The 26,573-nt window shown below is 36.7% G+C and overlaps 2 protein-coding genes across 9 annotated transcripts in view; one reads left to right on the top strand and one right to left on the bottom strand.

The window, feature by feature from the left end:
* LOC306650377 (uncharacterized protein) overlaps positions 1-26,573 on the top strand; it is a 215,498-nt gene that overhangs the window by 104,875 nt on the left and 84,050 nt on the right. The gene's annotated exons all lie outside the window — the stretch shown is intronic.
* LOC306650159 (ubiquitin-protein ligase E3A) overlaps positions 15,867-26,573 on the bottom strand; it is a 95,338-nt gene continuing 84,631 nt past the window's right edge. For all 8 annotated transcript variants that reach the window (XM_079121989.1, XM_079121983.1, XM_079121982.1 and 5 more), the window contains 2 exons: positions 17,186-17,329; positions 15,867-16,071 (listed from right to left, as the gene is read on the bottom strand). In XM_079121989.1, coding sequence (XP_078978115.1) covers positions 15,951-16,071; positions 17,186-17,329 — 265 coding nt within the window. In that variant the 3' untranslated portion in view covers positions 15,867-15,950. The remainder of the gene's footprint in view (positions 16,072-17,185; positions 17,330-26,573) is intronic.

The raw sequence follows: 26,573 nt of genomic DNA, 5'->3' as shown, positions 1-26,573 counted from the left end.
TTACATCTGCAGATTCTATTTTCAAACAAGGTCACTGTCACAGGTATCAGAGGTGAGGACTTCAACATATTTTGGGGGTGTAAAACTGAATACCTAAAAAGTATTTGGTACTGTTCCATTTTATCTGTTAGGTTATTAACTACAATTATTTTAATTATATAATTAAATAAGTTTGTCACGTACATTCTATCAAGTGATATTATACTCCTTTATGTACAGTATAAGAACTTTACAATTTTGCATTTCCATTTCTTCTCTTTGGCCTTTGGTCTATTATTTGCACAATTTCACTTACACCTAATTTATAAATTCCACAGTATATAACTTTCACTTGAAAACTGTTTAAACAGATTTAAATAATAACATCTAATTATTTAGGCTATGTATATTATATCTGTAATATAAATATACACACACATTCATACTTACATACCCAATTCATTCTTTTGTGTAGAACCATGTTCCATCTGGCATCTTTCCCTTCTAACTGAAAGCTGTAGATAAGATTTCGCTCTTAAAAATGTCTTTTCATATCTGTATTTAACTTTTGAACATATAATCAAAGTAACTTTTTGTATATCCTTATTTTCTAACTCTATCATTTTAATATATCAATGACCAGTAAATAAATGAAAAGATGATTTTTTCTTGGTGAAATTCAGCATATTCAACATTATGTATCCTACATAAAATACTCTTAGAGACCTTCTCCACCTTGGAGAGCAGGGTTTGGGAATTCAAGGCCTGTAGCCTGGCTTCCAGGAAGGACTCCCAGGCCTGATCCCTAAACATGCAGAAATGGGGAATAAGATGGCAAATCCTATCTTGGGATCAAGATCACCAATGCCCTACACAGAGAGCTTACAGGACCTCATTTGAGCACTCCTGTGTGTGCTGGCTAAAAAATTTAAGTAATATAGTGGCTTTCTGTATCATCTGCTATCAAGGTTGTTGAGAATGGCTAAAACTGGACCTTACCTACTTTCCCTGCCAAATAGAAACCTGCTGTTACTTACCACAAGTGCCTAAAAGTTATAGCTGACCAAAAGGCCAGTGAGGTCAAAACACCTTGAAAAAGACCTAGGTTTAAGAAAATCAGTGTGCCACACTGTCCCAGTAGGGTATATACAAGCTTTTTACAACTAGACAGGTTTTACTTGAGTTTTAGATACAGGTTGTGGAAGCCTCATATTCTCAAAAGTCAAATGAAAAAAATGATTTAAAACTCATTTCAAAGAGTCACAAGGAGTGAATGCCTTGTCAGGAAGACTTCCAGTGTTCTGTCCACCTTCATTTAGTGCCTCTTTCCTGGTTCCAGTTCACAGCCCATGCCTCTCTCCCTACACTTAGAACATTGTAGGGTGAAGCTCACTATTAATAGGATGACAGAAAAGTGTTAACTGTAAAATGAACTAGGATTTCTGATCTGTAAGGGCTTGGTATAGGAGCTACAATCCTGAGAGGAAGGGAAAGATAATCAATAAAGGCACAACTGGAGAAGTTCAGTCCCTTCATCAATTGTAATTAAACAATCAAACCGCCCAACCCACGGAGATGGCTTGCCTGCCATTTAATGTTGATGATGTCATAAAGTGATCCTCTCGTACAGTATGTGACAAGCCAACTTCATCTTCAAAGTCTGCTCTTTACACCAAAAAAATCTGATACTCTGCTAAGAAGTATAAATTTTTCTATGTCAATTATAGCAGCTTATCAGTTAAAAGAATATTAGTTGAAAACTTGAGATGTGATTTTAAAACTGGGTTCTTCTGTCCCTCCACACAGCTATCCATAGTGTCATCTCAAGGGTGGGTTTGCTTGGTGGTAGGAAGGCTGACATCAGCAACTGAACCACAAGTTTCCTTGCTTGGGCAGAGTGCTGCTTCCCAAACCTCACATGAAAATAAGCATAGTCCTCCAGGCTCACAGTAAGCACTCTACCACATCTCATAGTCTAAAGTGGTTTAGGCCAGCATAATTCAATTCAATCTGTGGCAAGGCAGATGACATTACTCTGATTGGCTCAGACTATCTATGGCTTGAGATACATTTGTGGTCAGCTCACCAAATTGCCTGACAGGCATTCAGTGGAGGTCTGGATATTTGGGGCAACCTGAATTCATGAAAACACATTTAGATCTATGTAACATTTTCTAATTTAGAAATAATTTTTATATCATTTAATTTCACTAAAAAATTACTCCCTTAACCCTAAATATATACCAAGGTAAGGCCCCTTGTTAAGAAAAGGGAATTATTAAAGCTTTGTGTCTTTACACAGCAAAGCTAGTCAAAGCAGTAACTCTTAAGGAAGTAGAACATAGGCAGTCTGTGCTGTGAAATGCTAGGTGGCGTCAAGAACATGTGATGAACTAAAGAAGGGGGCAGATCTATTTCTGGTATACAATGTTTAAAAAGAGGGCTGGGTATGCTAGCTGAGGAGAATTGGGGATAGTCTGGAAAATAGGTGTAAGTTGGATAGAAGGAGAAGAGCATAAATGATTTACACAATGTATAGAAAAACATCAACAAACCCTAAGGAAAGGGCGATTATAGCAGCTATAAGGTCAGTCATTAAAAAAAAAAAAAAAGAAGTTATAACCTTGATTAACCTTGATTTGCTAAGTGGCTGGAATCACATAATAACCTAAATTCTTGGTAGAACAAATATATCAGCTTATTATGAAGATGCTCATGTCAATGGAGCTGCAATCTGAGGAATGACATAACAGGGAAAGGAATTCAAAGCCTCTCCAGGATGATACCTGCACCCTCTAGGGAATCTGTGCCCACTTTGCTGTCACTGTCTAAGGATGTTTAGAGAAGGTCTAACATTCAACCAGAGCCACATATTCTGAACCTTACATCCACATACTCATTACTGTCAGCAAGTATGCCCTCATTTTCTTTTTTCTTTATTCTCTTTCTTTGCCTTTTCTCCTCCCTAATTCCTGGCAATCTCATCTTTGAATAAAGTTCTTAAATATCACAATTACAGAAGGGGCCCATTTCAACCAATTGGCCAGTTCTGTCCTTGGGAGGTTTGTATGATAAAACTATTTAAAATTATCATTCTCAATGAGCACATAGATTATTAGATTAAAACTCTAAATCTCATATCTTTTAATAAGATTATTGAAAACTTCCCTTCATCACTTGCCAGGGAAATGGAAAGTTAAATACATAAACTTTTCAGCCATAACCCTGACAGTTCAGCTCCATCACAGAGACATGGTAGACTGCCTTCAAGTCCCCCTCCCTGTGGGAAGGGGACAGTTTTCAGGTGGAAGCCACACTTACAGTAAACAGGCCAATGAACAAGTCTCCCAGGACTCCTACCTATGGGAGAAACACCTGGCCACCATACTGTTAAGTCCTGGCAACCCACAAAATTCTTAACAAACAATGGAAGCCATAATAGAACCCTGTGTTCATAGTACACGCAGTTCACTAAGCATCCTCACAGGTCTAACAGAACACTGTCTGCCAGGTCTTCAGGTGGGCAGAGAAATGTCAGATTCCCAGGCCCAATTGGACATCTCATGGAGACACCATCAGCAGAGCAACTATCAGAGCTTTGGGGACAGTTGAGGCAACCAGGGAAACAAGGACTCTTCTGTATTTGGAAAAAGCATAAAGTTATAGAAATGGAGAAGTACTACTCAATTCTGTCCTTCAACTGGAAAGAAGAGAATTTGCTGAAAAAAAAACTCAGTTTTCTGGAGTCCATGAAGAAATATGAAGCCAATGCCTGGCTAATGGAGCAGAAAACCTTTTATAAGCGATGTTACTCAAAGCTCCAAAGGTCAGAATTGGCACATGCCCGACTGCTGGGCAACAAGGAGCTGGTCAAACAGCTAACCTCCAAAAGCATGTTCTCCAATTACAGCACCACCTTGGTAGATGAGAGTGAGGCAGCGGTGAAGGCGATAGTCAAGAACAGGAGAGGAAGGGAGAACAACATGCTCTTTCAGTTTTGTCTGGACAAAGAGAGACACTGCCCAACTTGCAGAAAAGGCCTAATTAAGAAAGTGGAGACCCAGGAAGTTCCCAGGGTGACCGTGAAGGCAGACTCCAAAGAAGAGGACCCAAGGGCAACTGTGAAAAGAACACTCCCCTCCAGACAGGAGAGCAAGTCAGCTCTAGTTTCATCTTTAGAGTCTCTCAAGAGTCCAGAGCAAGGAGCACAACAGAGAAAGCTTCCTGTGGAAAAGAGTCTACAACCACATGGGGAAGAAGTGATCCTGAGCAACTTTAGCAGGCACCCAAACATTGTGCTGAGTGATCTTAGAGATCCAATCACTGACAGGGAATCAAAAGGCAAGTTTCTTAAATACATAGTCCATGGAAACCGAAGTGTGGAGCACCTCAAAAAGAAAACGCCAATGAACAATCTCCATGGCCCAGAGGAGGTACAAATAGATGCAGCTCTGCTGACTGAGATTCAAGCCATCTTAGGGCAAGATTTTCTCCTGAGTGAAACACCTAATTTGTTGGAAAGAGTCACAAGTCCCCCACATCCTGCACATTTTCTCTTCCAAGATTCCTTTTCCAAGAGCCCATTCAATAAAGGAAGTGAGGGAGCACTGAATGTTCCAGGAGTCAGAAGTTATGCTGCAGGAAGAAGACAGAAAATAGTTCTTGAAGAGACTGGAAGCAATTCTATCACCACAAAGAATGGGCACTTGTTTTCCTAAGGTATCCCTCCCTGTCTACCCATTTATCATTTACCAACTGCTTCTTAATACTTACCAATGAAAACTCTTACCCTGATCTCAAGTCTGCTCCTGAACTCAGGGAGAGAAAATTCCTTCCTCTTCTATAAAATCACAGCAATCAAGGCAGGACTTAAACAGTAAGACAGTGAACCCAGGTTGTAGCTGGCCCCTCAGCCCTTCAAATGGACACATGGAGACAAGTGGCAAAAACAGACAGCAAAAGGCAGTCTGGGCTGGGACACTGCAGGGCACGACTTGAACTTTCCACACCAGGCTTCATCTTCATACCAAACACCAGTTTTCAAGGAGAAATATCTAAAGGAACATGACTCTGGGAAGCCTTTTGGCAGTATTGCTTACTGTAAAAAAAAAAAAAGAGAGTAAAAGACAATAATTTGGGGAATGTTAGCAAATTTTGTTTCTTCAGTGGGCTGGGAGGGAACAGAAATGGGAGTTTGGCTCCTATTTCTCAACGTTTCATAATAAAAACAATCTAACAAATCAAAGCTGATTGATGAAAGAAGAGCCTCCCCCTCCCAAGCCAAACCCTTAAGGGGAGCTCTCACATTTAATTAGGCGAAGACAATCCTACTGAAGGAAGCTGAAGCTACATTGGCATGATACTGTGGAATGAGCTCTGAGCGGGAGGCAGAAGTGCTGGTTTCTAGCTTTATTTATATAAATGCAATCACCAGAGTGATCTTGGGCCTAGTGATGCACAGCTTGGCATCTAAGTATCCTAAAATGAGGGTTGGGCAAAATGAGCTTAAGTTTACTTTTAACATGGAGTCACCTTCCACAATCCAAGTACTTTAACTTGTCACAAAAGTAGTCAACATTTCAGACTGAGGTTTTATGTGTGTGTGTGTGTGTGTGTGTGTGTGTGTGTACACCACAGTGGCACTGACATTTTAATGAATAATGGTATGGCTCTCCTTGACCTTTATATCTCTGTATTTCATAAATATTTAAGTTCCATGATGACAATAAAAGTAACTTAGGAAAGCAGAATTCACACAGATAAATAATTGTAAGTTTAAAGTATTGTATGTGGAATTAGATTACTGAAGTGAGGCCAACCTGCAAACAGAGGCTACTCCTGTCCCCTGGAGTGGGCCTGTGCGGGCCCTCATCACTGTCTCCGCTTCATATGGATTCAGTGTTCATTTTATTTCCTCTATGGGTTGGTTATGGAGAAGCATGAAAGCATACAGATGGTTATAATGAAACAAAAGAGCCAGTCTTAGGTGAATAATAGGACTACAAATATGAATTGGGGAATGGGGATAGAGAGAGACTGGGATAGAGGAGTAGGAGGTAATGCAGAAGCCCTCATGAAAAGTAAAGTCACTTAGGAAAACATGATTGATTTACTCACCACCATCTTAGGAATATATTGGAACACAAGCTGGTTTTCCCCTTACTGCTTTGCCGAAACCAGGTGTGCTCATAAGAGCAACATGTGGCTGTGTTATCCGTGCACAGTGAGAAGGTGTAAGAAACCTCACAATGCCATAAAAACTCCATTCAAGATGGCTCTTCACATGCAGGAACAAGTCTCCTACTACCTTTTACTGGTTGATTTGTAGAAATCTGGAAGTCTGGTTGACAAATCAGGCCCTTTGTCTTTGCAATCATAATTTCATTCATACAAGTATGTACTAGGCATTGGAGTAAAGAAAACAAATGTATTCCTACTCTCATGGAGCTTATAATTTAAGGATGAGGTTAGGCAATAATGAAGTAAAAATTAATACAGAATTACAGTATAATTTGGGGGAACAATTTAAATTTGAAAATACATCAGTTCTATTAAGTGTTGAAGAGAATGGCATTTTCATTGGGTGTGGGTGCTGGATGTAAGCATATTGGGGGTAACTTCTAAAATGCATTCCGAGAAAATGTAACAACTTTCATTTGACAAAGGCTCAAGTTGTGGTGAACTGGGATCTTCTACACTAATCTCAGCTCAAAGCACCTGCAAGTTATCTTCTGCCTAGGTGATTATCTCGAGAGTAAGAATACCTCATTTGATCTCATTACTGCGCTCTTTTGGATTCACTGAGAAGTGAGATGAACACTACAATGTTAGGTATAGGAATGGGACCAAAAAGGGAAAACATGTAATTGATTATTTTGGAGTTTATATCTCAAAAGTTTTGAAATATTTTCACTTGGTTGATTTGTCTTCATGTGATGTTAAGTATGTATCTGCCTTTCTTTTAAAAGCTACAATGAGGATAACTTGTGTAACCTTCAAGTTACAGCATTTCCAGGGATTCTGTCCTTGACCTTCTCTCCTCCATCTATTCCTTTTTACTGATGACAATACTCCAGGGAAATGGCGAGATGCTCTACAGGCTGGAGTCATACATTTTTATCTTCTCTGGAGGCTTTCCTCTTCTTCCAGTTTTTATCTGCAAAGGTACAGATCCCCTAGACTCTGCAATTAAAATATGTCCCAAGTGTGCTAATCCCCGCCCCCCCCCCCCCAAGATCTGTTCCTCTTCTGTGTAGACCTAATAGCACCACTCTCCATTCAGTTACTCACTCTCCCATGCAAGAACATCCAACCAGTCACCCAGTCCTAATTCTGAACTTGCCTGAAACTGTCCCCTCCCTTCTACCCTTAGGATATTTGCCTGTCTAGAATTATAGTAATAATCTAATCTACTAAATGCAAAGACCATTGTGAGCTCTTATAACTCACATTGTAAAACAGCTTCTCAGTGTCTGCAGTGTTGAGTCCAAAAGTCCTTGGTATGGTCTATGAGGCCCTCGGTGATCCGACCTGCCTGTCTTTCTAATCCCAACATGATGCCTTTGAACCCTACACTCAGGTGAACACTCCCTACCCACCTGTCTAGTATACAACTACCCATCTAAGATTTAAACTTTCATCCATGTGAGAAGTTTCTGGATCTGAATTTTCAGGCCAAATCATACTTTTACATACTCTTATTGCCCTCAGTGCTTTTTGTATCTGGCCTAATTAGATCATTTCCCATAATTGACTCCTTGGTTCAACAAAGCAGCTCTGAATCAACCTGAAACCTCCAGGACCCTGCAAAATGGCAAGCATTCAATAGGCATTTCCCTGGTAAATATGTTAATGAAAGGAAAAAAAATTCACACTTCACTTGGAATAGAATCCAAACCATGTTTGAAATCTCCTAAGCATCTTTCCTCATCATAAATATCATCTCAAGTGTCCTAAATCCTTTTCGGGTCTGATTTATTGAATCATGAGGATTTGGTGTCTGGGTAGTGGTAGTGAGAGACAAACACAATTTTATACTTTTTGCAAGCCTGCTCTTTAATTTTTCTAGGGATAAAACCTCAAGCCATGTAACTCTTCCAGTCACATTCTGGAAATAAACAAAGCAACTTTACGGAGAGGTGCTATAAAGTCTATAATAATGAATTATCAAAATGCCAAACTCTCTTACTTGAAGGCATAGCTCTGCTTCTTGCTCAAGCATTCCTGTGGGTGAAAACCCTAAAGATAGGAGTATGGGCAACTGCTTCTTTTCTCTTCTTCCTCCTACCATTTATTTCCCACTCAACAGCGGTTTCTGGCCCTTCTACAGGAGAGGGAATTAGAGAAGAGGATCCTGCCTTATCAAGCTGCTGTAGCTGTAAATATGACATTTTACCAGGGGTGAGGGTAATGACTTTCTTTCCTGGAATACAGCCTCCTGGGAATCCCAAATGAGATTCCTTGGCTTGGATACTAGCTTCCAACCTCTCCTGTCCTGACAGTTCTACACCAGATGGTACTCATCTGCTGGGTGCCTGGATTCAGGCAGGAAGGCCACATGCACAGGGTTATTTTCAAGACAGCTTATGGCTCATTTCTTACAGTGAACATGTGTGGCCAGTGGGAAATACCCACCTTGACCTCATCATTGGCAAAAGTGCCATTTATTTAGCTTCCACAGGTCATTTCATGCATATCTTACCTTGGGACCCTTTCCACACTTTAGAGTCAAGTACCATTCCTGTGTTCCCCAACATCTAAAGATCTCAGGTCAAGGTGTAGAAGTAGTTAATTTGAAACATATGCTGCTGGGCTTAAGAACCAGAAACTCCCATCTCATTCTGAGACCAGTATTACTCTGATACCAAAACCAGACACAAAGATATAACAAGAAAACTACAGACCAATATCCTTTATGAATATAGATGCAAATATTCTAAACAAAATACTAGCAAACCAAATCCAGCAGCATAGAAAATGGTTTATGTAGCATAGACAAGTGGGATTATTCCAGGAATGCAAGGTTGGTTCAATATACAAAAATCCATCAATGTAATACAACATATCAATAGAATAAAGGACAAAAACTACATGACAACCTTAATAGATACAGAAGAAGCATTTGACAAAGTCCAATACCCTTTTTTTTGATAAAAACACTCAACAAACTAGGAATAGATGGGAATTTCCTTAACTTGGAAGCATCTATGAAAAACCCACAGCTAACATCATACTTAATGGTGAAAGACTGAATGCTTTCCCCCTAAAATCAGGAACAAGAAAAAGATTTCCACTCTTGCCACTTCTATTCAATATTGTACGGAGGTGCTAGCCAGGGCACTTAGGCAAGAAAATGAAATAAAAAGAATTCAGACTGGAAAGGAAGTAAAAGTATTTCTATTCACAGATACATGATCTTGTTTATAGAAAATCCTAAGGAATCAAAAAAATTAGAATAAATGAGTTCAGAATAGCTATAGTATACAGGGTCAATACATAAAAATCAATTATATTTCTAGATACTACCAATGAATAATCCAAAAATGAAAATTTAGAAAACAATTGTCTGTAATAGCATTAAAAAGAATAAAACACTTGGAAAACTTTTAACCAAAGAGATCAAGACTTATACACTGAAATCTATAAAACATCATTGAAAGAAACTAAAGACCTAAACAAATGGAAAGACACTCCACATTCATGAATTGAAAAATTTAATACTGTTAAAATAGCAACATTCCTCAAACTGATCTATATATTCAACACAATCACTATCAAAATCCCAGGTGCTTGTTTTGCAGAAATTAACAAGTTGATCCTAAAATTCATGTGGAATACAAGGGACCCAGAATAGACAAAATGATCTTGAAATAGAACAGAGTCAGAACTCATACATCCCAAATTCAAAACTTACTACAAAGCTATAGTAATCCAAACAGTGTGGTAACTGGCATAAGGATAGACATACAGAACAATGGAATAAAACTGAGAGTCCAAAAATAAAGTCTTATATTTATGGTCAATTGTTTTTTGACAAGGGTGCCAAGACCATTCATGAGGAAATAATAAGTCTTTTCAACAGTTGTTGCTTGTATGACTAGATATCGACATACCAAAAGGATGAAACTGGATCCCTACAATGCACCACATGCAAAAAATGGATCAAAGACCTAAATATAAGAATTAAAACTATAAGATGCTTAAAAGATATAACCAAGAGAAATGAAAATGTAGGTCCACATAAAAACTTGTACACAAATGTTCATAGTTGTAATATTCATAATAGCCAAGAAGCAGAAACAACGCAAGTATCCATCAACTGAGTAGATAAACAAAATACAGTATATCAATACAATGACATTATTCAGCCACAAAAAGAAACGAGGTACTGATAAACATGCTACAACATGGATGCACTTTGAAAACATTACTTCGAGTGGGAGGAAGAAAAAAAGACACAAAGGCCACATATTGTATAATTCCATTGATATGAAATGTCCACAACAGGCAAATCCATAGGCAGAAAGTAGTTTAGTGGTTGCCAGGGGCTGGGGATTAAGAACAGTGATGAAAATGCTCTGGAATTATATAATGATGACAATTGCACAATTCTGTGAATATACTAAGAACCACACATTTTACAATTTGAAAAGGGTGAATTTTATGGTATGTGAATTATATCAATTAAACAATGATGAGGGAAAGCACTCCTCTTCCATTTTCAGATGGAGGAGGGAAGGTCAATTCTTGCTCAACAAATCTTTATTACAAACATTTCCAACCTCTCAGTAGACTTTCCTTTCTCTTATTTTTCTGGCAAATATTGGGAGAACCCATCTGTCTCTCAGGATGTCTTGCAAGATGTTATCTAGCATATGTATCTCAATTTCATTGAATCATGACAACCAGTGATAAGGTAGGATTGGGTATAATCCAAGCCAAGGGAATGGCAGGGCCAGGACCGAAAACCAGAGTCATCTGACTCTGAAGGCTGCACCCTCAACCACTGTGTACTGTTTCCCAGATATATCCAATCCTATTTTCTGTGGTTTCCTAGGGACGAGAAGGTAATTAGAATAATTTTCCCAGGTCCTGCTCAATTGAGTCTAAGAATCTTGATTTGATGTTTGATTTTTGGCAATGGGAAAATGACAGATTTTAAGATCGATGTGGGTCCAGCTCCCCTGTTCATCTATTTACTAGGTGTGGGACTTTGGGCAAGGTGCCAAGTCACAGTGATCTATTCTGTGAAAATGAAAGATCATGTGTACAAGGCTATGCACTATAACTCCCTTCAGAACCTAAAGAAATTCAACTTAGAGTATAAGAAAATGCTAAATATGTCTCTCATACAGAAGGCACTCACCATGGTGAATGCTTCATTTAGTAGAGAGAGCAGTGTTCAGCTGAGGGGTTAAGGATCTGAGAATCACTCCTTGATAAGCATGAGTGGCTGGCAACAGCACAATGGTGTAAGATCTCAGCCCCTATTTCCACAGGGAGAGAAGGGAAGAGTGTAGATACAGAGAGGGTGGCTGCAGAGGCTTCTAGTTGCCAGTGTACCAGAAGAGGGAAAAGTTACATAAAAATCTTGCTTTTAAGGGTCTTTTCATACCTCTTATTGATCTTCCTTTCCACAAGCTAAAATGATAGAGTCAATGATTTCAGGGAGCCTCCTCATTGGGGAACAAATTCTTAACCACTAAAAATTCAAATATTTTAAAAAATTTTAATAAAAGTTTTGTCAAGATTGTGGAAGGATTAACAAATTAAGCACCTACTATTTTTGAGAGACATAAAGACTTAGAGAAACACAATCCCCACACCAAGAATTTGTTTATATTCCAGGTAACAGTTATAAAAATATAAACAGAAGCTTCAAAAACAAAGCTATAATGTGGAAAGGATCTTATCAAGATTAGCCTGAAACACTCCTTAAGAATTCTACCTCCTCACTGTTCAAATAATACCCCACCATGCTGTGCTACCATGGATGTGTGGGCTGCTATGAGGTTATGGAGGCACTTGGGCAGGGGAAGGGGGTATTCAATGCAGTCTTTATGGACAAAGTGCATTTAAAATTGGGTCTTGAAGGATATTTGAGAAATATAAAATCATTGGGTCTATGACAAGTGAAATGCTGAGTAGGAGTGTGCATGTGGAGAGAGGTGCCTGTAATACAAGAACTGAAAAGGTAGGTTGGGCACAGTCTGTGGTGAACACAGGATGCCAGACCTGGACATTTATTCAAAGAACAGATTTTTGGATGGAGGGTAAAAGTAGGAAAACTGTTTTTCAGCAGAATTAAAAGGTTTATAATAAGAAGTTAGAGTCAGGGAGACAAGTTAGGAAGGAACTAAGAACATCCAGTTGGGTTAGAGGATCAAGGCATGAAAGGAAGCCTAATTGAGTAACAATGGGAAAGATCTGTGATAAAAGAAGGGACAAAGGATGAGAGATTTTGATGACTTAGGACAAAGGTGACACTTTTAAGAAAGCAGTAAAGAATGGCTGCTAGAGATGCAAGTTTAAGAGTTTTGACTTTAGGTACACTGGCTTTGAGCACCAAAAAGATAACCTAGAGCTAGAGGTCTGAGCAGAAGGTATGGAACTGGAGAAGAATCTTTGGGAAGCGCTGAGGCTGACCAAAGAGAATGGGACAGGTTCAGATAAGAACTTTAGAACTGAAGGAGTATCCAACCAAGATTTGGATGAGTTGCTATGGAAAAAGGAGCAGTTAGAGAAGAAGTAGCTCAAGTTTAGGGTGCTGCCAAGGTTTAAAGGTAAGAGCTCTTGATTTCGGCAATTAAGAGGTTATGAACATCCTTGAGCAGTGCACCTTCAGTGAAACAGCACTGGATTAACGGTCTTTCTCATAATGAAATCCAGTCCATGTATTCAACAAAATCTTCTTGCAGTGATTGTTACAAATATCAATCCACTGTCTTGAACAGGAAAGGGAAAAAAGGCTTGGTACTTTCTACACTTATAAACCCTCTCCTCCCCAGACAAGACAATTCTTACACACTTAACATTGTGGATAAAAGGTTGCTAGACCAAGAAAGGGAGCAAGTGAAATTTGTGTATTTTTATTCTTTGGTGCCCCAGGGAAGGATGGGAAAGGTACAGATAGTCCTTAGAGGTTGATGGAAGGACAGAAAAATATTTTTGAAGTAAGCAGGTAAAAGGGGATCAAGATTACAGACAGAATAGCTTTGGGAAGACACTTCTTCCTTTGGCAGTTTGTATGGATTCTTAGGAAGATCCTTAAAGAGCTTGGAATCTCAGCACAGCCATGTTTTCATGGGAAAAGGGAATGATGCTGCACATTACAACCACTGTCCTTTCCAATAAGATGCCTGTGCCAAGGGAGAATGAATAACATTAGTAAATTGTTTATTTAAAGCCTTATTTTCAAGTTTCTTTTTGACATGTATCTCCCTCTATAGTCATGTATCCCAAACTAAAGTTAAAGAAACTGTAAGTGGATTTCATCACACAATTAACCACAGCCCAGTACAGGGTCAGGACATTCAATTCATTTGCTGGAGATTTCAGGCTCCACAAAGTCTGGTTGCAGGCTGTGTTTTCATGCTTTATGTTTGAGATATTCTACAGTAATACTAAAAGGTAAAAGAAGCTTGCATTTTATTTTAAAAGCCAACTTTAGTTTATAATTTAACACGCCCCAAGAGCTTCCTGGAGATTGTGGGCCAATTGAAAGAAACCCAAAATTTACAAGCGTATCTAGCCAAAAAAGTACTTTTATAATCTAACATCTGGGGTATAGGGAGTAGCTACTACATTCAAAATTTATATTGTTTTCCTCTTTCTTAAGATACTGTTCAGTGATGTTCTAATAAACAATAGTGAAAAGGAAATAACAGAAGTGATAATATGCCCAGAATAATTGATTACTAAGTATTAAGCAAGAGCAATTAATTTTTAAGATCATTTTTTGTCTTAAAAATTTTTAAGGATAGTTTTATTTTTGATTCTGTTATGTCTATTTTCTATTTGATGTGAATTATGAATCTGATAACCTATACCTGATTATTATTTTAAGACTTTTCACACAGACATGCTATTACAATTGTAGAAGTTCAATACTGTTGTGATAATAAAACTTGAGAACTGAAGAGCACAAATTTCTTCATGAATTTATTATATAAAATGTCCCCAGAGCATTTAATTTCTCCTCACTTTCATAATACATAAGAAGCACAGTGGATGAGAGGCCTTTTAAAATGACTATAGTCACACAAGGGTCCCTTGCATCAAGGTAGTATACACATACCTTTAACAGGGTACTTATAGGCTGGCCCAGAAAAACCCCATGTTACCTTATCACAATATGGAAAGCATTTTCTTTTTTCCACTAAACTATGGTGAAAAATGCCACTGTTTTATTTAGCATCACAGTACATAACAATTCTGTCTCAATTACTAAAAGAATTAAAAATAATCCTGAAAGACATCCTTTTTCCCCTCCAATGATTTGAAAGCTGTATTTTTCCTGCCAATTTCAAACAAATCATCAGGTTGATCTCCAGTAATCAGTTAAAACAATCATCAAGGCACAAGCTCAGCACATTAGCTGTAGCTTGCAGTAAAATGATATATCGATATGTCTCTCCTTAGTTAAAAATACATAATCCTTTTATTTTATAATGTAATAAAAGAAATTAACATCACAGACACAGAATACTAGGAAAAGGGAAACTACTACTTTAAATATCCAGAAACAAACCTACTTGTACTTTTCTGTGGTACATGAAAGTAATCTTTAACACTTACTTTTTGAAGTAAAATTTAATCTTTGGGGATATACAATGTAATTCTTAGGAGTAATATCTCCATTCATTTCCAGGCCTGCTTACTATATGACTAAGTAACACAAGGCACAGCAGCCATCCTTTCCATTACGCTGCAACACTGATCATGTGCCTTGATAAAATAGCTGATTAAACAAAATGATGGCAACATGAAGGGGAGACTTTGGATTGTCTATTTAAAATCTAGGTAATAATTAATAAAAAGTTTATTTAAGTGCACTTTCACATGCTTTTTGTTTATAATAAACAACAAACTAACTTTGACTACCATATCATTTGGCCAAATGCACTTTCCCCAGTAAACTTAAAACAACAAGAACAACAACAACAACAAAAAATCCCTGTCCTTTTATATACTAAGAAAGAGGATTGGCTACTAAACAATTCATTGCAAGACACGTGAAGACGACATACTGTGGCATGAGTTGTTTTTAATTTGTTGTGCTGTTACTAAAGTAAAGTTCTGAGGGCTGCAGTTCAAACATTCCAAGTTCTCCCTTCTGTCTTTATTGATTCCCAAGATTTTGCACAGAAAACTCTTTGGGGGCTAGAACAGCAGTACTTGCATCACACTGTTTCCAAGACTTCAAGTTTAAAAAGCAAATCTTAAAAAAAAAAAAAAAAAAAAAAATACAGTTCCTGATTTGAGTTAGATACAGGGACAAAAAAGAGCACATACTTGAAGGTTACATGGTCTACAAATGGTGGCAATGTTTTCCTTGGGGGAGTAGTTTTGTTGGTGTATATATTTTAAATACTCAAAAAGGCTCAACCTCAAGCAGTAATAAACACAAGCAAAAGTGATTTAACCCTTAAAATAAATATTCAGAAAAACCTCTCTGTACATACAAGTGAAAGAATATGTAACACTTTCACGCAAAAAAATAATTATAATAATAATAAAGGATTTGTTCATATATGTAGCTGAAATCTGCTGTTCCAGCCCACATGTCCCCAATAAAGAAGGGAGGCACAGACATAGATGACTACTGTGGTTCACTATCTTACAGCCTTTTTGTACCGGGACACTATCACCACCAAATTTATCCCTCGTTATATTTATTAAAATTTTTTAATTTTTTTCATTTTTTTTCTTCCTTCCTTTTTTTTTTTTTTTGTTTTTGTTTTTATTTTGTTTTACAGCATGCCAAATCCTTTGGCATACGTGATGGCCTTCAACAATCTCTCTTTAAGTTTTTCTTTGCTTGAATATTCCGGAAGTAAAAGGACATTAAAGCAAGTATGAGATGTAGGTAACCTAAATAGAGAGAAAGGGGAAAAACAGGAAAATAATAAGTCATGGGAAATATGCTCAGTATTAAATGCTCCTATTTTTAGATGGTATATACAGGTGAGATGGTTTGCAATGAAGACTACACATCAAAGTAAATTATAAACTTTTTGCTTTGCAACCACCAAGAATCAGTTTGTCTTTACCTTATAAATTAATGCTAACATGATGATGATAACAAATTGCATCTACTTATTACAACATAACCAGTTATTGTTTTAGGGAGTTAATTAACTAAATCTTCTCACAAGAAATATACAAAGTGGATTAATACTAAATCCTTTCGAGTTGAAGTCACTGAGAAGTTAGGCAACTTACTCTAAGGTAAAGAAAATATTCAGAACTGGTTTTAAGATTTAAGGTCTGTGCTCTTTAATGTTTATTAGAAGCAGTGCTGGCATATTACTATGAAAATGTTTTGTAACAAATATAAATTTATTTATATTAGCACCATGATATATCAAATAATGTAGAATAAATACTAATGGAAATGTGTGTATACCTTTAAACCACTAAATATGCTACAGCTCATGTATGGTCTTTATCCCACAAAAATGTGGAGCTATACAATGGTGAGAGAATACAATTAAATGCCAAAAATCACATAACTGAGGTTTCAAGCATATTTTACTGCTGTACAGATAATCTTCTAATCCTTAACTATTCTAAATAGATTATTATATAGTATGACTTTCAATTAACAAACAATAAACCAAAAAGGAATGAATCATACTAATTTGAAACACTCTAAACTAATGTAAGCCCCTAATAATTTTTAATGAGGCACTTTTTAAAATATTTCCTGACAATAACAGCAAAATGTTCTCTCATCTAATGCTTCATGTGATTTGGAAATTCCTATATAAAAATCAGAAAAGTGGGGCTGGGGAGATAGCTCAGCTGGTAGAGTGCTTGCCTTGCAAGCGCAAGGCCCCAAGTTCGATCCCCAGTACCACAAAAAAAAAAAAAAAAAAAAAAAAAAAATCAGAAAAGTGTTCAAAAGCTACAAAAAATAGTTCACATGTGTATGATATGGAATGCAAGGTTTTCAGAAGTCATGTAATCATAATTTAATAATTACCTTTCTGTGTCTGGGCCATTTTTGGCTATAATCATCTTTAATTTTCCTAGTCCTCCCACAGGTGCTCTGTCTGTGCCCGTTGTAAACTGCAAGAAGAGTCTTTTCTGTTCATCTGTAAATGAATGAACGATTTCCCAGAACTCCCTAATGAGAAAAGATACAGCACTGGTATTAATGTGACATTCACTTTACCAATAATATAAAGCTTATAAAGTGTATAAAAATAATGTCAGGGAACAACTTGAAAGTAATATTAGGAACTCTATGTATTCATTCCTGGTTATTTAGTAATTCTACTTAGGCAAATTTATCTTAAACAGTTCTAAATACATAAAATTTAAGTTCATCCCTATATAATTTGTAATAGTAAAACAAATACAGCAAAACATGTCTTAACACAAAGGAATGACTGAAAACTATGGTATAATCATAATATACAGTTAGTAACAAGCAAAAAGCAAAATTCTGTAAATTGAAAAAGATGCCTTCAAGTATATATTTTATTTATCTTTCCTCCCTTACTCCACGTATCCTTTCACCCCTTACTCAATTTTGTAGAGGAGAACAAGGGAGAAAACTACAAAATGATACAAATAAAGAAACCAACATAACAACCACCTACTTATGAGCAGTAATACAAACATAAACAATTTTTACTTGAACTTTTATTAAGAATTATGTATTGTATAAGAAGGGGGAGAATTATTGATATTTATGTCATCTATAGTTGACTTTAAGAAAATTATTTAATCGCATTCCTAAAACCTATGTAATAAGTGCAACGTCATGACAAGACTTTCAAACTACCCAAATTAGTAATTGTAATTCTAGTTTTTGATATTCTTTTTTACAACCCAAATGCTGGTGATTTTATTGTTACAATTCCATTCTTCTAACAAATCACACTGTTTCCAAGACTTCAAGTTTCAAAAGTCTTATGACATTTCATCACTTTATCCAATCTCCTGCCACTTCCCTTCTTTGCCACTGTTCACATCCTTCCCACCCTGTTTCTGCAAACCTATCACTTGCCTAAAGAAAACAATAAAGATATACACAGTGAATGGAAACTGGACATGCAAATTGCAGAGCCATCTCTCAGTTAAGAAGTAAAGGAATCAGACCCCAGTTTATGTATTTTGGGAGGCTGGTAAGAGAAAAAACATCTGCCCCAGCACTGAGCCCTCTACTGGGGAAGAAAAGCTGCCCTGCAGTGGGTGATAATAAAGCTTCCAGCACTGTACCCAGCTACTCTTGAGGAGGCAAAGTATCAGATGCCAGTGAGGAAGATGGATATTGAAGTGGCAGACAGGCAGTGGTCATAGTGACCAGGTCTCAATCGAGTATTAAGAAGCTATTTCTTTGGTTACATTTTTAAGTAAGAAGTTAAAAAACAGATTACTATCAACCAGCACAATGGAAGCAATTATTGAACAAAATTCCTCACTTTCTATGTTATGTGTGATGTTAAAATCTTCATCTTTTCTTTACCTTAGAGTAAGTTGCCTAAGAATGTATCTATTTAGAAAGCTGAAGAAGATGAGGCTTCCAGGTTTCTACACAAAAGTGGTGGCTATCTGGATTAGATCCTATTCACATCTCTGAAAATCTACACAGATCAAAAAGGACAGAAAATAAAACACCAAAACCTAAGCCCAAGAGTAAAACAAGGAAATAGAGCATAAAATCCAAATGTCAATTAAGTGGGGTAATGAATACCCACGATCATCAGTTAATACATGAACCCAACACTAGCAAAGTTTAGCAAGTGCTATGTGGAAAAGCAGGGTATGCAGGCTAACACTAATGAGCTTTAACCCCATCCCAAGAGAGAACTTCTTACTGAGGGCAGGTTAGAGTACTGGCAACAGGGTGGTTAAAAGCGTTGGGCACACACAACTATAATCTCAGCCACTCCGGAGGCTGAGGCAGGATGATCATAAGTTTGAGGCCAGCCTGGGCAACTTTGCAACACCCTATCTCTAAAATGGGTGGGGGTGTAACTCAGTCCCCCTAGCTTCAATTCCTAGTACTGAAAAAAGAAAAAGGAAAAACAAACCAGGAAAGGCTATAAGAAAATGCCTAGTACCAGAAGTGGCACTGTGCCTGCAGAGAAGGGGGACAAAGGTGTTCCTTGAAAGTAGCTACTGGTCACAAAGGGATGGAAATGACTGGTAATAAGGGGCCTTTAATGAAACAAGATGGAATTGAATACTCAGAAGGCACTGGACCACATAAATAGACGAATTATGTTAAAGAAAACTGCACTTACTGTAATAACAAGGAGGGGTCCTCTCAACTAAGAGACCACTGAAGTCACCCAAACTCCTCCCTCCTCCCTCTGATATATTAGTAATAGCAGATACAGGGAAAAAATAAAAAGTATATAGAAAAATAAATGAGAAAAACAGAATTTCAAAGTCCAAATAAAGATGATATAGAAAAATCCTGCAAATGAGAAGCAAAAGAACACCAGAAAAAGTGAATCATAAACAATAGGAATTTATAATAGCATATACCATCATGAAGGGAAAGTACATCAAAAAGAATACCAGTGATCAAAAGAACAACACTCAGAGAGATGGACAACAGAAATATTTTCAGAAATAGAAATGAGAATACTTAAAAATAAAAAGTATGCAAAATAATTCAGGAAATAAAAGGTTAATATATGAGGTAACAAAAGGACAAAGAATAAGATCAAATTGCTACTAGGGACCATAGTCTAGAAAAACAAAAAAAGAAAAAAACTCTAAGAATCATAAAAACAAAATGAACAAATAAACAAAAACAACCCTGAAAGCAAAGTCGGAAGACAAATGACAAACTAGGTAAAATATTTATAAATCTACCAGATGTAAAGGCTAATCTCCCTAACATATAAAGAAGTAGATCAATAACCGAACAGCAAAATGAGCAAGAAGCCTATATAAAAAATTCAGCTAGCTCCTAAGTATAAAAGATGGCCATCCTCAGTCATAAAGAGGAATTATAACCACAGTGAAATAACACCCAAGTTTAACACCACATTCTGTTTAGGAAGTTGGGAGACAAAAAGATACTCTCACATACTGTTGATGGAAACACAAAATGTGGTATTTCTGTGACAGATAATTTGGCAGTATCTAGCAAAATTACACATTCATCTACTGTTTGACGCAACAATTCTACTTCTAGCAATTTATTTTAAAGATATTGTACATATGTATGGAATAATACATGCATAAAAAGATTCACTGTGATACAACTACTAAGAGCAAAAGGTTGGAAATAATCACAATGTTCGAACCTAGGTTGCATCCACATAACGTGAGGTTATTTCTAAGATACACTGAGAAAAAATTCTTGTAGCTCTTTCCCGTCAAGTCATCCAAGTAATAATATTCAATGGCAAAGGTCAGACCTTGTACCCCAAAGTTGACTCAAAATGCCATTTGCTGGGCTGGGGTTACAGCTCAGTTAGTAGAGTGCTTGCCTTGCAAGCGCATGGCCCTGGGTTCAATCCCCAGCACCGCGGGAAAAAAAAAAAAAAAAAAAGCCATTTGTCAATAATTTCTTATAAAAATGTTTTATTCCTTGCCTAGGGGTGCAACGTTTCAAAATTCTGATAGTCAAAGTTTCAAGACAGTGTCATGTTAAAAATACACAAAGGCCCAAAAATTTGAATATTATTAATAGTAGTCCCTGTCAAATGTATTATATATTTACATTTAAAAAATTCATGAGTTCACAGTAATAGTTAAAGGAAGGAAGGCAAACCCAACCAAAAGCCACTACTGAAATTATTAATATCTTGCTTTAAAAACCTTAAGTACATTTTATCATGTTTTCTTTCCACTAGAACATAAACAAATAGCACCCACTGGTAAGGAAAAAAGATGGTGTAATGGTATATACGTAGCAAAAAGAGATGAAAAACTAAATTCTAAATCATCATCTTGCAATCTCCACTGAAATAACAGATTAAGGCAACACTGATAAGATAATAAATTCAAGTGAAAGATAAGTGATTATGGTAGCAATGACATAGTTATTTTGATATTTTTTCTGCCAAATGCCCACCCCCACAAAAATTGCAAATTGAATGGAAAAACCAAAGACCCACAACAAAATTAGGCAATAAGGTATCCTCCATGAATTTCTGCATGTAAGTGAACGTGAACATAGCACTATGGCTGGAAGACCTAGTTGGGGTCAACATCTACCAGTGAAGTAGAAGAGAGGTAACTATCTGGTTTCTTATAGCACTGAGAGGAAAAGACTCTCAAAAACTGCCACCCGCTGAAAAGCACAAGCTAATTTGAGAACAGCAGTTAAAAGGTGAAGAGAGTTCTACAAAGTTCAGTTTGTAGATAATTACAGATGATCAGGGCCCTTAAAACTCTTCAATACCCAAAACCCCTTTCAAAAACAAACCTGAGGAGAAATTGCTGGGAACAATATCCATATGGATCAAATCAAGGAAAAGAAAGAAAAAGGAAAATTGAAATATATATAGGGTGAGGTAGTAAAGAAGACAATTTCAAAAAGCACAAGACCATTACTTTTTATCAGTTTCCACAAATAAACACAGCCCTTCTGAGGTGGGCGGGGGAGCTATATTGACCCATCTCTCTCTTTAAAGTATGGGACAGTCATTTCACTTAAAAAGAAAACAACCAACAGAACAAAGGATCACAGTGAAACATTACCCAAGTTATTAGTAAAGAGTATGTTCATGAACAATGTTGCTAGGGAATGGAAGTACACCAAAAGATATGTCAGTAAAACAGATGAAAACAGATTTCAAACTGAGTTAAAATAAATTTAAAAAATAATGGAAGCTATTAAAGAACTAAATCAAAATTGAAAAACTTTAGGAAAAAAGCTCTCAGAAGATATGATAGAACTAAGGAGTAGTTAGAAAAGAATGGGAAAAAAATCATGTCAAATACATAGAAACTAAAACTAAAAAGGGAAGAAATAAAAATAAATACCCCCAAAACAAAATAGAAAAGAAGAAAATCTTAAGGAATAGGGGAAATAAAAAACACAATAAAGTCATACCTTATGCTCATCTCCTTCTTGATTTTGGGATAGTTCTGTTGGTACTGGCAGGAGGAATTCTGCTCTATGACTGGTTCTGGCCCTGGAAGTGTGCTCCTTTATACTGTGAGCCTCCCAGCCCCAAAGTACCACAAGTGGGAGATGGCAGGAACACTGCCAGACCAGGGTTCATGACGCATTCTCCAGCCCAAGAGAGCTGGTGGGTGTTCTCTCTCTCAAAAACATTATGTAATGCCTTTTGGTAGCTCAGCCAAGAGAAGCCCCTCAAGTAGCAGCAGTATGGACCAGGGGAAGCCCCCAGTGGAATGAAATAAATGAACTCAACGCTAAAATTGGCACTGGACCCACAACTCACAAAAGTACACCAGGATCTAATGTTTAAACAGGAGACTGCCTTCTCAAGTAAAAAACCTGGAGTCTCTTAACATAGAGTCAAAATGATCACAATGCAATACAAATCATCTGTCATACCTTCACAACCAGAAAAATCACAAAGAAAATCGACTGACGCCAACACAGAGATGAATAAAATGTTGCAATTATCTGACAAGGCTTTTAATGCAATCATCTTAAATGATTCGACAAGCAATTACAAGTTCTGTTTAAAAAATGAAACAATAGACGATGTCAGCAAAGAACTACAAATTATAATAAAAAGAGTTAAATGGAAATTACAGACCTGAAAAATACAGTAAGAGAAAAATAATCATTGGATGGACTCAACAGTACAGTGAAGATGACAGGAGAATAGAACTCTGAACAATAGAGAAAAAATAGACTGAAAAAAGAACCAAGCTTCAGGTACACGTCGAACAACAACAAATTACTCAACATTGTATCATTAGAAGCCCCAAAAGAAAAGAGAAAAGAGAGTGGGGCTGAAAGAGCATGTGAAGAAATAATGGCTGAAATTTTTCCATGTTTGATGAAGACACAGACCCATAGCACAAATGAAATTATTCCTTAAGAATACAGGGAAAAATAAAGTCACCTTCAGATAAAGGAAATTAAAGAACTTGTCATTAGCAAACTGCTTTTTAAGATTAGCTAAGGGAAATGATAAAAGGTGGAATTTTGGAAAAAGTAATGAAACAGATTGCCATTCTTACAAGTTCTATAAAGGATTTTTAATAACTGATATGAAAACTATGATGGCATTAATACTCAAAACAAAAATATTACAGTGAAGAGAGAGACCAAAATGAAAGCAAGGTTTCACATTTTACCTAAAGTGATGTTGAATATCAGTGAACAAAAGTCTCATATGTATAAAGTGCTACCCCCAATAATCATGAAGAAAATAACACAGGGCAAAACACACAAAAAAAGAACATTATAAATACATCAAGACAAAATCCTAAATAAAAATAAAAAAATTCAAGTAATCCATGAACAACAACAAATGAGAAAAGAGAAAAACTGAAAACGAATAATGAAGTGACAAAATTAGGCCCCAACATATCAATAATTGCCTTAAATACCAATAAATGGTCTAAGTATGCCAATTAAAAGGCAAAGACTGACAGAATAGGTTTTTTAAAAAATGACCCCACCATATGCTATTTATAAGAAATTGATTTCAAGTGCAGCAACATAGACTGAAGGAAAATGATAGTAAAAGAGCAAACATTCATTTTAAAAATAGGAATGGTTACAGTTATGTTCAGAGCAAAGAAAATTATAAGACACAAAATAAAGGCCTTAAATAATGATAAAGAACCAATCTACCAAGATGACATAGTGATTCTAAATGGTTAAATACCAAATGACAGAGCCTCAAATATATATGAAGCAAAACCTAATAAAATGATATAAATATAAGAAACAGAAACAGACCAATACATGTATGCTCATTTGATTTTATGACTTATAAGAAAAAACAATTCAATGGAGGAAGGAGAGAGGCAGTATATATATAAAAACAACTCTGAAAACTCAACAATAAAAAAAATCAAGTGCACAGTTGGTATTTATCCCAGAGAAATGAAAACTTTAATGGCATAACACTGTATAGGCATAACCGATTTTATTGTGGTTTGCTTTACTGTGTATTTAACTATTGCTTTTCTCTTTTTAAAAACAAATTGAAGGTGTGTGGCAACCCTGAGTCAAACAACCCTACTGATGTCATTTTTGCAACAGCATGTGCCCATGTGCATCTCTATCACATTTTGGTAGTTTTCAAAATATTTCAAACTTATCCTTTACTATTATTCCCTTATTATTGTATCTGGTATGGTAATTTGTGATCTTCCATGTACTGTAACTGTTTGGGGGAACCACAAACCATGCCTGTATAAGAAAGTGAACTTACTCATAAATGTGTGTTCTGACTGCTCTACTGACCAGTCATTCTCCCAACCTCTCCCCCTCTCTCCTTGGTCCTCTCCATTCCCTGAGACACAATATTGAAATTAGGAAACTAATAACCCTACATCAGCCTCTAGTGTTCAGACGAGGAGTCTCACATCTCTACATTAAAAGCTAAAAATGATTAAGTTTAGGAAGGAAGGCATATTGAAAATTGAGATATGCTGGAAACTAAGCGTATCTTGTCCCAGTTACCTAAGTTGTGAATACAAAGGAAAAGTTCTTGAAGGAAACTACAATTTCTACTCCAGTGAACAGTAATGTCAAAAAAGTGAAACACAGCCTTACTGCTGATATGGAGAAGTTCTTAGTGGTATAGACAGAATAAAACAGTCACATTTTCTTAAACAAAAGCCTAATCCAAAGTAAGGTCTTAACCCTCTTTAATTCTGTGAAGATGGAGAGAATGAGGAAGCTGCAGAAGAATAGTTAAAGCTAGCAGAGGTAGGTTCATGAGGCTTATGGCAAGAAACCATCTCCGAAACTTGAAATACAAAGTGAAGCAGCCAAGCACTGATGTAGAAGCTACAGCAAGTATTACAGAAGATCCAACTAAGGTAATGGAGGAAGGTAGCTATACTAAACAACATATTTTCAATTTGGACAAAATAGCCTTATATTGGAAGAACATCCCAACTAAGACTTTCATAGCTAAAGAGAAGAAGACAATGTCTGGCTCCAAAACTTAGAGACTGATGCAGCTGGTGACTTACGTTGAAGCCACTCCTCATTTTTCATTCTAAAAACTCTAGGACCCTTAAGAATAACCTTAAAACTATGATACTTGTGTTCTATAAGTGGAACAACCAAGCCTGGATGGTAGCACATCTGTTCACAACATGGCTTACTAAATATTTTAAGCTCACTATTGCTCAGTAAAAGATGATTCCCTTCAAAAGATTATTGCAATTTGCAAATGATTACCCAATAGCTCTGAGATGCAATAAGATTAATGTCATTTTCATGTCTGTTAATACATCAATTCTAGAGCCCATGGGCCAAGGAAAACTTTTAACTTTCAAGTCTTTTTCAGACTTACACTTCATAATACCATGGTTGCCAGACAATGATTCCTCTGGATGGATCTGGGCAGAGTAAACTGAAAATCTTCTAGAGGGGCAGCAGGTGTAACTCAGTGGTAGAATGTTTGCCAATCGTGTGAAATCCTGAGTTTGATTCCTATCACCATCACCAGAGTGGGGGCGAAAGCTGAAAACCTTCCCGGGAGAATTCACAATTGTTGGTAGATATAATTAAGAATTTGAGAGTCATGGGAAAAGGTCACAATATGAAACTCAACGGGAGTTTAGAAGAAGCTGATTCCAAATCTTATAGATGACTCTCAGGGGTTCAAAAGTTCAGCAGAGGCAAAAAAAAAAAAAAGTTGTAAATGTAGGGAATAAAAGCAAGAGAACTAGAACTAGAAGTGGAACTTGAAGATGTGACTGAACTCTTGGAATCTCATGATAAAATTGTAATGGATACGACATTGCTTCTTACACATGAGCAAAGAAAGCATTTTCTTAAGGTATCAACTCTTGGTTAAGATGCTATGAACACTGTTGGAATGACAACAAAAGATTTAGAATATTATCATACAAACTTAGTTGCTAACGGCACAGTTTGAGAGGACTAACTCTACTATGGGCAAAATGTTATCAAACAGCACCACATGCTTCAGAGAAATCTTTTGTGAAAGGAAGAATCAACTGATGTGGTAAGGTTCCCTATGGTCTTATTTTAAGAAATTCCCACAGCCACCCCAGCCTTGAGCAAACACCACCCTGATCAGTCTTAGGAGCCGTCAACATTGAGACAAAATCCCTCACCAGCAAAAAGATTAGGACTTGATGGCTTAGATAATCATCGATACTTACCCACAATCTTTCTGTGATATGCCTGTACTCTGTTTTCTCAATAAGATCAGAAACAAAGTTAAGAAAACGGTTTGCCAAAGATTCTAGTCAGTTAG

Source organism: Sciurus vulgaris (assembly GCF_902686455.1).
Source record: "Sciurus vulgaris genome assembly, chromosome: 2".
Lineage (NCBI taxonomy): Eukaryota > Metazoa > Chordata > Mammalia > Rodentia > Sciuridae > Sciurus > Sciurus vulgaris.
Note: the sequence above shows the minus strand (reverse complement) of the source record. Positions and strands in the feature narration are given on the sequence as shown.